This window comes from Cervus elaphus, chromosome 9, assembly GCF_910594005.1.
Source record: "Cervus elaphus chromosome 9, mCerEla1.1, whole genome shotgun sequence".
NCBI lineage: Eukaryota > Metazoa > Chordata > Mammalia > Artiodactyla > Cervidae > Cervus > Cervus elaphus.
The window spans coordinates 83307707-83321333 of NC_057823.1; the positions used below are offsets into that span (position 1 = coordinate 83307707).

Here is a 13627-nt window from a genome sequence, read left to right on the forward strand (position 1 = left end):
CAATCATATTCATCTTATGTATCACTGTAGCTTCTTTCCTCTCCTCCCAGAGAGAGTGATGTCCTTCTTCTATGACCAGGCCTTGACAATCTTACCTCCTAATACAATGCTATATTTTACTTACAGTTACTGTTCTCAAGTTAGATTTACTGAAATTCCACAAATATTTCTCATCCCTCCACTTTTATATATATTTTTTCCTAAATTGTTCTCTCTGCTTGGAAATTCTTATTTCCTACTTCTTTTAAAATCTTAGCCTTCAAAAGTCACCTCTTTTACCCTGGAAATTATGAGTATAACCTTTCCTCTTTGAGCTTGTAAGCTATTAAGTGGTAAGTGTCCTTTAATTTTTAATCTATTTACCTGGTATTTATCTATGGGAATTATCTGTGGGATAAATGTCTATTATTTATCTATGGTAATTATCTCTATACTCAATTTTTAAACTGCTTGAACACTGAAGTAGCACCCCAGCGACTTCTGTATTCCATTTAGTAAGACACATGCCATTTAGTAAGATACTTGTACTTTGAGTGTTAGACATACATGAAATATTTGTTGAATTAATAAATGAGAGAATGAATATGATTTTACATTAGATTACCCCAGAAAAAGATTAAACTATACAAGAATACTTAGCTACAAAAGCAGTTTTCGACAGTGGATTACAAAAGTTTCTTTTAAATTAACTCTATAAAAGAAACCAATGTATAGATATTTTAAAGTTGGCTTAATTTTATAAAATAATATCATTTATACATTTTAATAATGTGATTAATATCTAATTTTACCTCTTTTTAAATCTCTTTTCTAAAATGGAAAAGATGTTTAACTTTGTCTTTTTCTCTTTTTATCGTAGATAGATATAAATAGTACTTTAAATACTCTGTTGAATAAAGAATAAAATATGACAAAAAAGAAATAACCATGACTGTTTACACCATCTGTTAGTAGATGAACAGACACACTTGTCCTTAACCAGTGGCATGTATATCTACGAAAGTACCTAATTACAGAAAAGAAACTTAGAAATATTTTTCTGCTCAAGTAAGCATTTTGTGCCAAAGAAATGATCAAAAGATAATGGGAGCAATAGAAACTCAGTATTGTTGGATGCCAAGGTTTAAATTTTTTGGTTTTTGAACCAAAATAGTTCAAAGATAGAGTAAAAATAAAGAAAAAAAAAAAGAGTAAAGATAAAGTAGTAGCTTTACCAGTGGAAATTTATCTTCACCATAGTATGCTGTGAACTTCCCTGGTGGCTGAGGGGTAAAGAATCCGCCTGCCAGTACAGGAGATGTGGTTTTGATTCCTGGCTTGGGAAGATCACCTGGAGAAGAAAATGGCAACTCTAGTATTCTTGCCTGGGAAATGCCATAGCCAGAGGACCCTGGTGGGCTACAGTCCATGGGGTCACAAAAGAGTTGGACACAACTTAGTGACTAAACAACAACATATTCTGCTATAAAAAGCCATGTATTCCAAGTATTTATGACTATCAGTGAAACTTCTGGTAAACTGGCTAAACATAAATGTTTTATTGTCAGTGAACATTCAAGTAATATGTATATTACTCCAAAGAACATGTGTGGCCTGTAAAAACCATATGCAAATATTACCATTAGCAGCAAATTCTGAGCAGCCTTGTAGGAATTAACTGAGAAAACTTCTGGTTGCCTTATTAGATCACAAGCAAAAAAAAAAAAACACTGCAAAGTAATAATGATAATAGTAACTATTAAATGAGCATGAAGAAGTGAATTAAAGTCGCTCAGTCGTGTCTGACTCTTTGTGACTCCTTGGACTGTAGCCTACCAGGCTCCTCCATCCATGGGATTTTCCAGGCAAGACTACTACAGTGGGTTGCCATTTCCTTCTCTAGGGGATCTTCCAAACCCAGGGATCGAACCCGGGTCTCCTGCATTGTAGGCAGACGCTTTACCGCCTGAGCCACTAGGGAAGTCCTAGCATAGATATGGTTAAAGAACCATGTTTCAAAAATAAAACACACAAAATAGAAAATCTGGATTTAGGCCTGAATTTTAGGTGTGTGTAAATTTTTAATGATTTATTACTAGTTCATGGCATTAGTGATGGAGAAGGAAATGGCAACCCACTCCAGTATTCTTGCCTGGAGAACTCCATGGACAGAAGAGAAGCCTGGTGGGCTATAGTCCATGGGGTCGCCAAGAGTCCGACACGACTGAGCGACTAAGCACCGCTTTAGTGATAATGCTTTTCTTCCACTTCTTGACATTTTTCAGAACTTTTAAAGGCATTTTAGGACATCTTAAGACATTTGGGGAAACATTTTAAAAAACATTTTTAGAATAGGGGGATTTGGGGGAGAACTGTTTGGTGCTGTGATGAAATCCTTGAATTCATTTAGGTAAGTAAATACAGAAGACAGTGGACAAGTTGTTCTTCCCTGGAACTCTGTAGTATCATTTCTCAAAGTTTCTTATGTTGAACACTAATATCTCAAGAGGTTAATAAATGCTACTTAGTAAGGAAATGAAGGAGTTTGTAGAATCTACAAATACAGTAATCAATGGATTGAGTAAAAGTAAAAAGATTTCTTTACTTCTGGAAGCTTTCAATATCTTAATATGCATCAGGTACCCTCAGGAAGAATATATAGTTTGTAGCACTTGCAAACAATTCTTTGACCTAGGATCACGTTTTCACCAAACACCATGCATTGGTATGGAACATACTTTTTAAAACACTGTCTTATTATTTCAGAGTTAAAAAATAATGATGTACATATAGAATAATCTACCTTATATTTCTGTAATAAGAAATTATATATAAAAAGGTGCCATTAGAAAAGACATTCACCACTCTGTCACTAAAGAGCTTACATGTTAGGTGAAAAACTTTATGAAAAGTTGATAAATATAAAAAATGATTGTATGCATGATGTATGCTAAGAAGGAAACAAAACAGGGAGTTGAGATGGATGGTTAGGAAAGACTCAAGACAGGTAATATTTAAGCTTCATGTAAGCATAAGGAGTAGGCTTTTAAGAGTGAGGTATTCACTGAAAACAGAATGGTATATGCAAAGGTTCTAAGGTGGGAAGAAACTCAATGTGGTTGGGTAGCAACATATACAGGAAGTAACACACCCACATACTTGCAGAGGTAGACAGGCCAGATCATGCAGACCTTAGAGCTCAAAGTAAGGGAGTGCAGATTTTATTCTGTGTGCTTTGGGAAACTTATAGAGTTTTAAACAGTGAATTTTATTTGATTTACTTTGTAAGATCACTTTTTCTGCTCTGTGGTAGATTGAAAGCGGACCAGAGTGGAACTCTGGAAGCCCAGTGGAGAAGCTGCACGAATCCAGATGAAAGATGAAAGGGATGATGTGTGGTCAGTTTTGAGACCCAGTTTGATGCTTTCCAGCAGGAGATAAGAGAGACGTTGCAAATAAGCATGACCTTGATCTCCTTTTCTTCTCTGCTCTTCTTTCCAGATAGCAGCATCAGAAATATGTAGCATTGCCTATGCCAAAGTATAAATTATCTAAATTACAAATTTCTCTCTTGGATTGACTTTAATTTGATGTATTATTTGGAAGAGTTCCAAAATGATTGGTTGAGACAATGTGTAAGACCCCTTGGAGTCACATCTACCTCTTTGCCTGTTCCATTTATCTTATTCTGACATTTTATTTCAGCACATCCTTTCACTCTGAATGAACTTCATTTCCTTTCAATTTAATTATGACACTCTTTTATAGGATATGAAAATGAAAGTTAATTTGGTACTATGAGAAATGAGAACTCTTTTGGCAAAGATACGCCACCGTGGCATTCTCTGCAGTAGCTATCCTTATTAACACTGTCATTGACACTGTGTGTATGTGTATGTATGGGTGCTCAGTTGTGTCTGACTCTTTGTGATCTTCTGGACTGTAGCCTGCCAGGCTCCTCTGTCCATGGAATTTTCCAGGCAAGAATACTGGAGTGGGTTGCTATTTCCTACTCTGGGGCATCTTCCTGACCCAAGGATAGAACCCACGTCTCTTGTGTCTCCTACATTGGCAGGTAGATTCTTTTACCACTGCACTACTTGGGAAGCATCATTTACACCAGCTAAGTGTTATTCCTCCCAAATTTAAATCATGCTTCCTACCACTTACAGCCTTTGAATCCATGATAGAAAACAAAAGCAAAGCTAACTTAGGGGGGGACCTTGTTCATATATAATGTTTATGCTACACAGATATATTTTCAGATTAATTTCAATTTCATTGTTTAAATTTAAATTACATATATTTTCATGTAGGCCAAATTCCATGTAAATAAAAATTATAAAGAAAATAGAGCTTAGTACTAGCTTCATTTGTATTTACAAACTTAATTCCCTCAAAAATCTATGCATAGAAATATTTTTCTTTGAGTTTTATAAGATTATTTAATGACTACACTAATATGCAAGTAGTTTAAGTATCTGTTAATAGCAGTTAACAAAAATAAGCAGTGTCTTTGCTTTAGGCGATTGGCTGTGAAGAAGTACCTAACAGAATTATTAAACTTTAGACAATGTTAAAGAGTGAAAAAGAGAATACTTTGAAAATAGACTTATTTAAAAAAAAACTATACCTGTATCTATGTAATATATGTGTGTGTGTGTGTGTGTGTGTGTATATATGTATATAAAGGATACCATAACTCAGTTGCATTTTTTTATGTCACAAAGACATTTGCCTTGAAGATTGCCCCTTATATTATCTCTTTTAAATGAATGAAAAATTGTGTGCTTTAACGTTCTGTTATTCACCAAAGAATTTTAAAGTAATAGTTATACATTTAGTAGACCTAGTTTCTGTTAGTTCTCTTTGGGATTGAAATTATAAATAGGAAGATAGATACTTGTGAAGATATGTCCTTTGATGTGCTTTTTAAGTCCACATTATTTCTCATCTGATGTATTATCAGTTCAGTTCAGTTGCTCAGTTGTGTCCAGCTCTTTACGCCCCCATGGACTGTGGCATGCCAGCCTTCCGTGTTCATCCCATCTCCTGGAGCCTGCAAAACTCATGTCCATTAAGTCAGTGATGCCATCCAACCATCTCATCGTCTGTCATCCCCTTCTCCACCCATCTTCAGTCTTTCCCAGTATAAGGGTCTTTTCCAGTGATTCGGTTCTTTTCATCAGGTGGCCAGAGTATTGGAGTTTCAGGTTCAGCATCATCCTTCCAATGAACGTTCAGGACTGATCTCCTTTAGGATGGACTGGTTGAATCTCCTTGTTGTCCAAGCGACTCTCGAGAGTCTTCTCCAACACCACAGTTCAAAAGCATCAATTCTTCGGCACTCAGCTTTCTTTATAGTCCAGCTATCACATCCATACATGATTACTGGAAAAACCATAGCTTTAACTAGATGGATCTTTGTTGGTAAAGTAACGTCTCTGCTTTTTAATATGCTTTCTAGGTTGGTCATAGCTTTTTTTACAGGGAGCAAGCATCTTTTAATTACATGGCTGCAGTAACCATCTGAGGTGATTTTGAGGCCCCCCAAAATAAAGTCTCTCACTGTTTCCATTGTTTCCCATCTATTTGCCATGAAGTGATGGGACTGGATGCCATGATCTTCATTTTCTGAATGTTGAATTTGGGTTTTTTTTTTAGGTGATGATTTTTTTTTCATTTATTTTTATTAGTTGGAGGCTAATTTCTTTACAATATTGTAGTGGTTTTTGCCATACATTGACATGAATCAGCCATGGATTTACATGTGTTCCCCATCCTGAACCGCCCTCCCACTTCCCTCCCTATCCCATCCCTCTGGGTCATCCCAGTGTACTGGCCCTGAGCACTTGTCTCATGCATCCAGCCTGGACTGCTGATTTGTTTCACACTTGATAATATATATGTTTCAATGCTATTCTCTCAGATCATCCCATCCTCGCCTTCTCCCATAGAGTCCAAAAGTCTGTTCTATACATCTGTGTCTCTTTTTCTGTCTTGTGTATAGGGTTATCATTACCATCTTTCTAAATTCCATATATATGTGTTAGTATACTGTATTTGTGTTTATCTTTCTGGCTTACTTCACTCTGTATAATGGGCTCCAGTTTCATCCATCTCATTAGAACTGATTCAAATGTATTCTTTTTAATGGCTGAGTAATATTCCATTGTGTATATATAGCATAGCTTTCTTATGCATTTGTCTACTGATGGGCATCTAGGTTGCTTTCATGTCCTGGCTATTATAAACAGTGCTGTGATGAACATTGGGGTACACGTGTCTCTTTCGGATCTGGTTTCCTCAGTGTGTATGCCCAGTCATACACAGTCATACACAGCTGGGTCATATGGCAGTTCTGCCTGACTTCAGACTCTACTGCAAAGCCACAGTCATCAAGACAGTATGGTACTGGCACAAAGACAGAAATATAGATCAATGGAACAGAATAGAAAGCCCAGAGATAAATCCACGTACCTATGGACACCTTATCTTCGACAAAGGAGGCAAGAATATACAATGGAAAAAAGACAACCTCTTTAACAAGTGGTGCTGGAAAAACTGGTCAACCACTTATAAAAGAATGAAACTAGAATTCTTTCTAACACCATACACAAAAATAAACTCAAAATGGATTAAAGATCTAAATGTAAGACCAGAAACTATAAAACTCCTAGAGGAGAACATAGGCAAAACACTCTCCGACATAAATCACAGCAAGATCCTCTATGACCCACCTCCCAGAATATTGGAAATAAAAGCAAAACTAAACAAATGGGACCTAATTAAACTTAAAAACTTTTGCACAACAATGGAAACTATAAGCAAGGTGAAAAGACAGCCTTCAGAATGGAAGAAAATAATAGTAAATGAAGCAACAAAGGATTAATCTCAAAAATATACAAGCAACTCCTGCAGCTCAATTCCAGAAAAATAAATGACGCAATCAAAAATGGGCCAAAGATCTAAACAGATATTTCTCCAAAGAAGACATACAGATGGCTAACAAACACATGAAAAGATGCTCAACATCACTCATTATCAGAGAAATGAAAATCAAAACCACAATGAGGTACCATTACACGCCAGTCAGAATGACTGCTATCCAAAAGTCTACAAGCAATAAAGGCTGGAGAGGGTGTGGAGAAAAGGGAACCCTCTTACAGTGTTGGTGGGAATGCAAACTAGTACAGCCACTATGGAGAACAGTGTGGAGATTCCTTAAAAAACTGGAATGTTGAGTTTTAAGCAAACTTTTCCATTCTCCTTTTTAACTTTCATCAAGAGACTCTTTAGTTCTTTTTCGCTTTCTGCCATAAGGGAGGTGTCATCTGTGTATCTGAGGTTATTGACATTTCTCCCATCAATCTTGATTCCAGTTTGTGCTTCATCCAACCCTGCATTTTGCATGATGTATTATAATTTCTTCCTAACACATCTCCTCCTTCTAGTTGCCGCTTTCTCTAAAGCCATTCTCGGTCTTGCTGCGAAAATGATCTTTATAAAGCATATCTAATCATGCCTTTCCTTGTTTAAATTCATTATTTTAAAATCCAACAACCTCTCATTGTTTGTTAGATTCTCATTGTTTGTATACCATTGTTGCCCCATTTTGAAGTTAAGAGATTGAAGCTCAGAAAGGCTAAAGAACTTCAGCAATGTCATAAAACTAATAAGTGGCAAAGTTTAGGCTACATACCATATGAATTCAGTCATTTGAAGTTTGTTGAAAATTTTCTTGTGGTACCATAAATGTTCTATATGTGCTAGAAAACAATATGTCTACATTTGCATTTGTTTGGTACAATGTTCTTTATATGTCTGGTGGATCAGATTTGTTAATTTTCATATTAAAATCTATATCCATATCCATTTTCCTAAAAAGAGATGCATTAAAATCCTTCACTACTATAATAACTGGACATGAAAAAACAGACTGGTTCCAAATACGAAAAGGAGTATATCAAGGCTATATTTTGTCACTCTGCTTATTTAACTTATATGCAGAGCACATCATGAGAAATGCTGGGCTGGATGAAACACAAGCTGGAATCAAGATTGCTGGGAGAAATATCAATAACCTCAGATATGCAGATGACACCACCCTTATGTCAGAAAGTGAAGAAGAACTAAAGAGCCTCTTGATGAAGGTGAAAGAGGAAAGTGAAAAAGTTGGCTTAAAGCTCAACATCCAGAAAACTAAGATCATGGCATCCTGTCCCATCACTTCATGGCAGACAGATGGGGAAGTAGTGCCAGACTTTATTTTGGGGGCTCTAAAATCACTGCAGATGATTGCATGGTGACTTCATGGTGACTGCAGCCACGAAATTAAAAGACGCTTACTCCTTGAAAGAAAACTTATGACCAACCTAGACAGCATATTAAAAAACAAAGACATTACTTTGCCAACAAAGGTCCGTCTAGTCAAGGCTACGGTATTTCCAGTCGTCATGTATGGATGTGAGAGTTGGACTATAAAGAAAGCTGAGCACCAAAGAATTGATGCTTTTGAGCTGTGGTGTTGGAGAAGACTCTTGGGAGTCCCTTGCACTGCAAGGAGATCAAACCAGTCAAACCTCAAGGAAATCAGTCCTATATATTTATTGGAAGGACTGATGCTGAAGCTGAAGCTCCAATACTTTGGCCACTTGATATTAAGATCTGACTCCTTAGAAAAGACCCTGATGCTGGGAAAGATTGGAGGTGGGAGGAGAAGGGGACGACAGAGGATGAGATGGTTGGATGGCATCACCGACCTAATTGGACATGAGTTTAAGTGAACTCCAGGAGTTGGTGATGGACAGGGAGGCCTAGCGTGCTGCAGTCCATGGGGTCACAAAGAGTTGGACACGACTGAGTGACTGAACTGAAGTGAGCTATAATAAGCTTGTCTATATTTCTTTGTAGTTGACAACCTGTGAGTATATTATTAGATAAAATAGTTTAATATTCCTGAAAAATGAAATCTTTTATTATCAAATCATTCTCATTTTTTCTAGTAATGCTCTTCATCTCAATAAGAGATATTAATATAGCCAGGGGAGATTTCTTTTTTTTAGCATTTACCTGGTATTTATATTTTTCTGTCTTTTTTACTTTCTACTTTTTTGTATCCTTACCTTTTGGAAATCTCTCTGATGAACTGCATTTAACTGCATTTTTTGCTTTTGTTTTTTATCTCATCTGATAGTTTTTGTCTTTTTACTGTTTGGGGGACATATAATGTTTTTCTTCTTTCGGTGACTACTCTCCAATTCCAACATGTTTTCTTAACTTATGAAATTGTAAAAGTCAATCAATTATACTTTTGCTCCCTTTAGAGAACTCAGTATTTGGAACACTTTAACTCCTTTAAATTTTATTCCCTTAAATTCCTTTTATCCCTAATTCCCACAAAGTTAGTGTTATTTTTGTGTATTTGGGGACATTTTAAGTCTTTTTTTAAAGGACATTCTCATTATTAGTTTGTATGTATAGCCAGTGCTCATTTAAATCATTTAAATTTATCTACAAATTTGTAACCTTCACTGTTTTTGTTTTTGTTTTTCTACTTGAATTTAGAACTTGCATTTAAAACAGCTCTCTGGAATTATTTTCCATTTATCTGAAATACATTTTTCAAAATTTCCTTTAATGATACTCTGGTGGTTGGTTTAGTCACTAAGTTGTGTCAGACTCTTGCAGCCCCATAGACTGTAGCCTGTCAGGCTCCTCTGTCCTTGGGATTTTCCATGCAAGAATACTGGAGTGGGTTGCCATTTCTTTCTCCAAGCAATAATACTCTACTAGATGCAAACTTCTCAGTTTAGTTGGTTGGAAAATGTCCTTATTTAACTTGTGCTCTTGAGAAAATTCTACTGAAGCTAGACTTTAGGTTAGCAGTTATTTTCTTTCAACAAACTAAGATTTAATTTCATGGGAAACTGAACATTTCCTGACATTCTCACAATCACTCCTTGGGACGTAATCTGCCTTTTCTCACTGGCTACTTGTAAGATTACCTCTTTGTCTTTGGTATTCTAAAGTTTCACTCTTACGCATCCAAATGTAAATTTCTTTTTGGTCATTTTGCTGTGATTTGTGACTTCTAAGGGGAATAATTGGTTCTGAAAATTACTCAATCTTGATTTCTTCAGATATCTCTTCTATTTTATTCTCTCTGCCCCTTTTTTTTGCTGCTCAAATCATGCTTAGGTTAGGCCATCACTCTATTTTCTATGTCTCGTTACTTTTATTTGACTCTCCATGCTGAATTCCACATAGTTCCTCCTAGTCATGTTTTAGGTTACTAGTTTTCTCTTCATATATGAAAGGCTAATCTCTTAAGCTTGGTCACTGAATTTTTAATTTCAGGTATTGTATTTTTATTTCTAGAAATTATGTGTGTTTCTCTCCAGATATGCTTTATCATTGTTTATAGTTTCCTGTTATTGTTCTTGAGTATCTTTTACTTTTGAAATGTAGTAAGCATTGTTATTTTATTGTTTTCTATTCGTCATAATATTTGAAATCTTCACAACCAATTTCTGTTATTGTTTGTTCGGTTCTCATTCATAAGCCTTGTTTTCTTATGAGTGAAGTAATTTTTTACTGTGTGTTACTCATTTTTTTTTTTTAGAAAATTACTTGTAGGAATTCTTTGAGACCTAGTGTAAAGGTGTTTTCTCTGCAAAATATTTGTCAGTGCTTCTGCCACATAGGGGCACTAATGGTCTTCAACTATTTTAAATTACCTAGTTTGAGATTTTCTTGTTTGTTTATTTTTCAGTTTTATTGAGATAATTGACAAGTGAAAGTGTAATGTATTTAGAGTGTATAGCATGATGATATTGTGAAAGGGTTACCACAGTATATAACGCATTCACCATTGAGGATTTTTTTTTAAACCACCCAAATCACATTAATTTGAGCTGCAAATATACCCAAGAGTAGGTTTGTGGTTACTAAATGAATCTTGCGTGACCTTTATGAGGGAGGGTCTCCTCTTTGGACAAGCCCTAAGATTTGTCTCTACCCCGCTGTATCCCACAATTGTGTGAAAACTGCAATTTAAGTTCACTAAGTTCCAGTAAATGTCCTTGGGCGGGGGGGGATTAGTCATTTTATCTCTTTAAGATCCTGCCTTCCTTTAGCTTTTATTCTAATAATTTCCTTAGTACTGTATCAGTTCTCCAGTGCTCTTAAGTGAAAAACAAATGTATGTAAAAATGTCAGGCTTCCCTCGTAGCACTGTTGGTAAAGAATCTGCCTGCAGTGCTGGAGACCTGGGTTCAATCCCAGGGTTGGGAAGAGTCCCTGCAGAAGGAAATGGCAACCCACTCCAGTGTTCTTGCCTGGCAAGTCCCGTGGACAGAGGAGCCTGGCAGGCTATAGTCCATGGGGTCTCAAGAGTCAGACACAACTTAGTGACCAAACCACCATGTAATAATGTACACACACACACTCTCCAGAATGTTTAGTTCTTTTAAGCAAGAGATATGCAGACACCTAAGCTTTCAAATATTGAAAATAACCATTCAAATTCATAAGCTAAAATTTAGCAAAATTTCTACTAAAGGTATAAGCAGAATAACTTAATGGGTAAAGTTAACCAGATGGCTATAAGGCAGCTTACTGTGACATGCAAATTTCATCTTTAGTAGAAAACAAATTATGGAAGACCTAATTCAAGGAGAAATAGCTCATAAGAGCTCTTGGGAGGGTGAAAAATAATACTACCAACAAAAAATAATGGAAGGAATAATGACAACATTTCCTTCTCCAAGGAATCTTCCCGACTCAGGGATCGAACCTGCATCTCCAGAATTGCAGGTGGATTCTTCACTGTCTTAGTCACCAGGGGAACCCCTCTCATATATAAAATGGGGATAAAAATGCCAACTGTATATGAGAAGGCCGAGACACAGAGAATCACAGATAGTAAGTGGGCTAACAGGGACTCAAACCTAGGTAGTAGCAATCTGAAGCCCATGCTTTATCTACACTGCTAGTGTGTGTGCTCAGTCTCAGGTGACTCTCTGCCACCCCGTGAACCGTAGCCTGCCAGGCTCCTCTGTCCACGGGATTCTCCAGGCAAGAGTACTGGGGTGGGTTGCCATTTCCTAACAGTAAGGGAAAATTAAAGCTATTTTTAAAATTTATGTGTGGGGAAAGGTTTCAACTACATAGTGTAGGAAATATCACATACATGTTGGTTCGTTGGTTAGTGACTAAATATTCTTTTAAGAAAGCTTTGATTTCAAAGCTTTCAACTACATAGTGTAGGAAATATCACATACATGTTGGTTCGTTGGTTAGTGACTAAATATTCTTTTAAGAAAGCTTTGATTATAATTGTAGTAGTATTATAATAAAGTATAAGGAAAATATGTAGAATAACAGGAATAATTTACTATACTTATAAATTGTAAAAAAGAGAGTTTTCTTTCATGGCAAATCTTAAAAAATGGGTCAGTTAAAATAACTTTAATTGTATATTGCAATAACTTGGGAAAGTTAAGTATAATCTAGCAAAACACCTAGCAAAGAAAATAACACAATAGAAAATTCAATTAGAGAGACAAAGAACACCACATTGCCTACTTATATTTAGTTAATATCATGTGGAATAAGCTACTTAAGAATGAAGGATTCGAGGTAATGATTCAAATGAGTACAATTTCAATTCAAAAAATGGTTACAAATATAACTAGGAAAAAATTTGATAATATTTGCAGATGATGCATGGCAAATCAGGAAACCACTTGAGAATATAATAAAACTAATTACTTTGAACTCAACTACAGTCAACCCTTGATTAACTGGCATAAATGGGGTGATGAACAGATAGAAAGGAAACCACAATTATTCAGAATCATCGTTAAAATAAAACTATGAAACCAATAACAATATGACACAAAATAAATTTATTTAATAGTACAGTAATTTGACAGTCCACAGATATTACCCAAAAGTGTAAAAATATTACAAGTACTTTGATTTAAGACCATCTGCCAAAAATTACTGGACTGTTAAACAATTTCATAGTAAAGATCCTTGTATTTATGAGTCTTGGATTAAGCAGACACATGCCTCATTTCTCTTTCATTACTACCCTTAATTAGAGGTTCACCCAAAATTTTTGCTCTGCCATGTTAGAATACATGCATACCTTGTTTTATTGAGATTCATTTATTGCACTTCTCAGGTATTTTTTTAATAAATTGTAATTTCATGGCAACAATGTGTCAAACAAATCATTTTTCAATAGCATTTTCTCCCATCATGACTCCATTTCACATTTTGGTAATTCTGGGAATATTTCAAATGTTTTCATTTTTATTATATTTGTTACAGTAATCTATGAACAGTGATCTTTGATGTTATTGTAGTAGTTGTTCTGTTATGCCATGAAGCATTCCTATGTAAGACAGCAAACCTAACCAATAAATATTGTGTGCATTCCCACTGCTCCCCCAACCAGTCATTTTCCCATCTTTCTCCTTCTCTTTATGCCTCCTTGTTTCCTGAGATACAATACAATGTTGAAATTAGGCCAGTTAATAACCCTACAATGGCCTCTAAGTGTTCAAGTGAAAGAAAGAGTCTCACATATCTCACTTGAAATCAGAAGCTAGAAATGATTAAGCTTTTTCCCTTCAAG

The 13627-nt window shown here is 35.7% G+C and overlaps 1 protein-coding gene across 5 annotated transcripts in view; it reads left to right on the forward strand.

Annotated features, from left to right (window-relative positions):
• XRCC4 (X-ray repair cross complementing 4) overlaps nucleotides 1–13627 on the forward strand; it is a 277860-nt gene that overhangs the window by 214130 nt on the left and 50103 nt on the right. Inside the window, exon 8 of one of the 5 annotated variants that reach the window (XM_043913540.1) lies at nucleotides 3293–5028. The exons of the other annotated variants lie outside the window; for them this stretch is intronic. Coding sequence (XP_043769475.1) covers nucleotides 3293–3362 — 70 coding nt within the window. The 3' untranslated portion in view covers nucleotides 3363–5028. Of the gene's footprint in view, nucleotides 1–3292; nucleotides 5029–13627 lie in introns of those variants that run through there. 5 annotated transcript variants of the gene reach the window in all.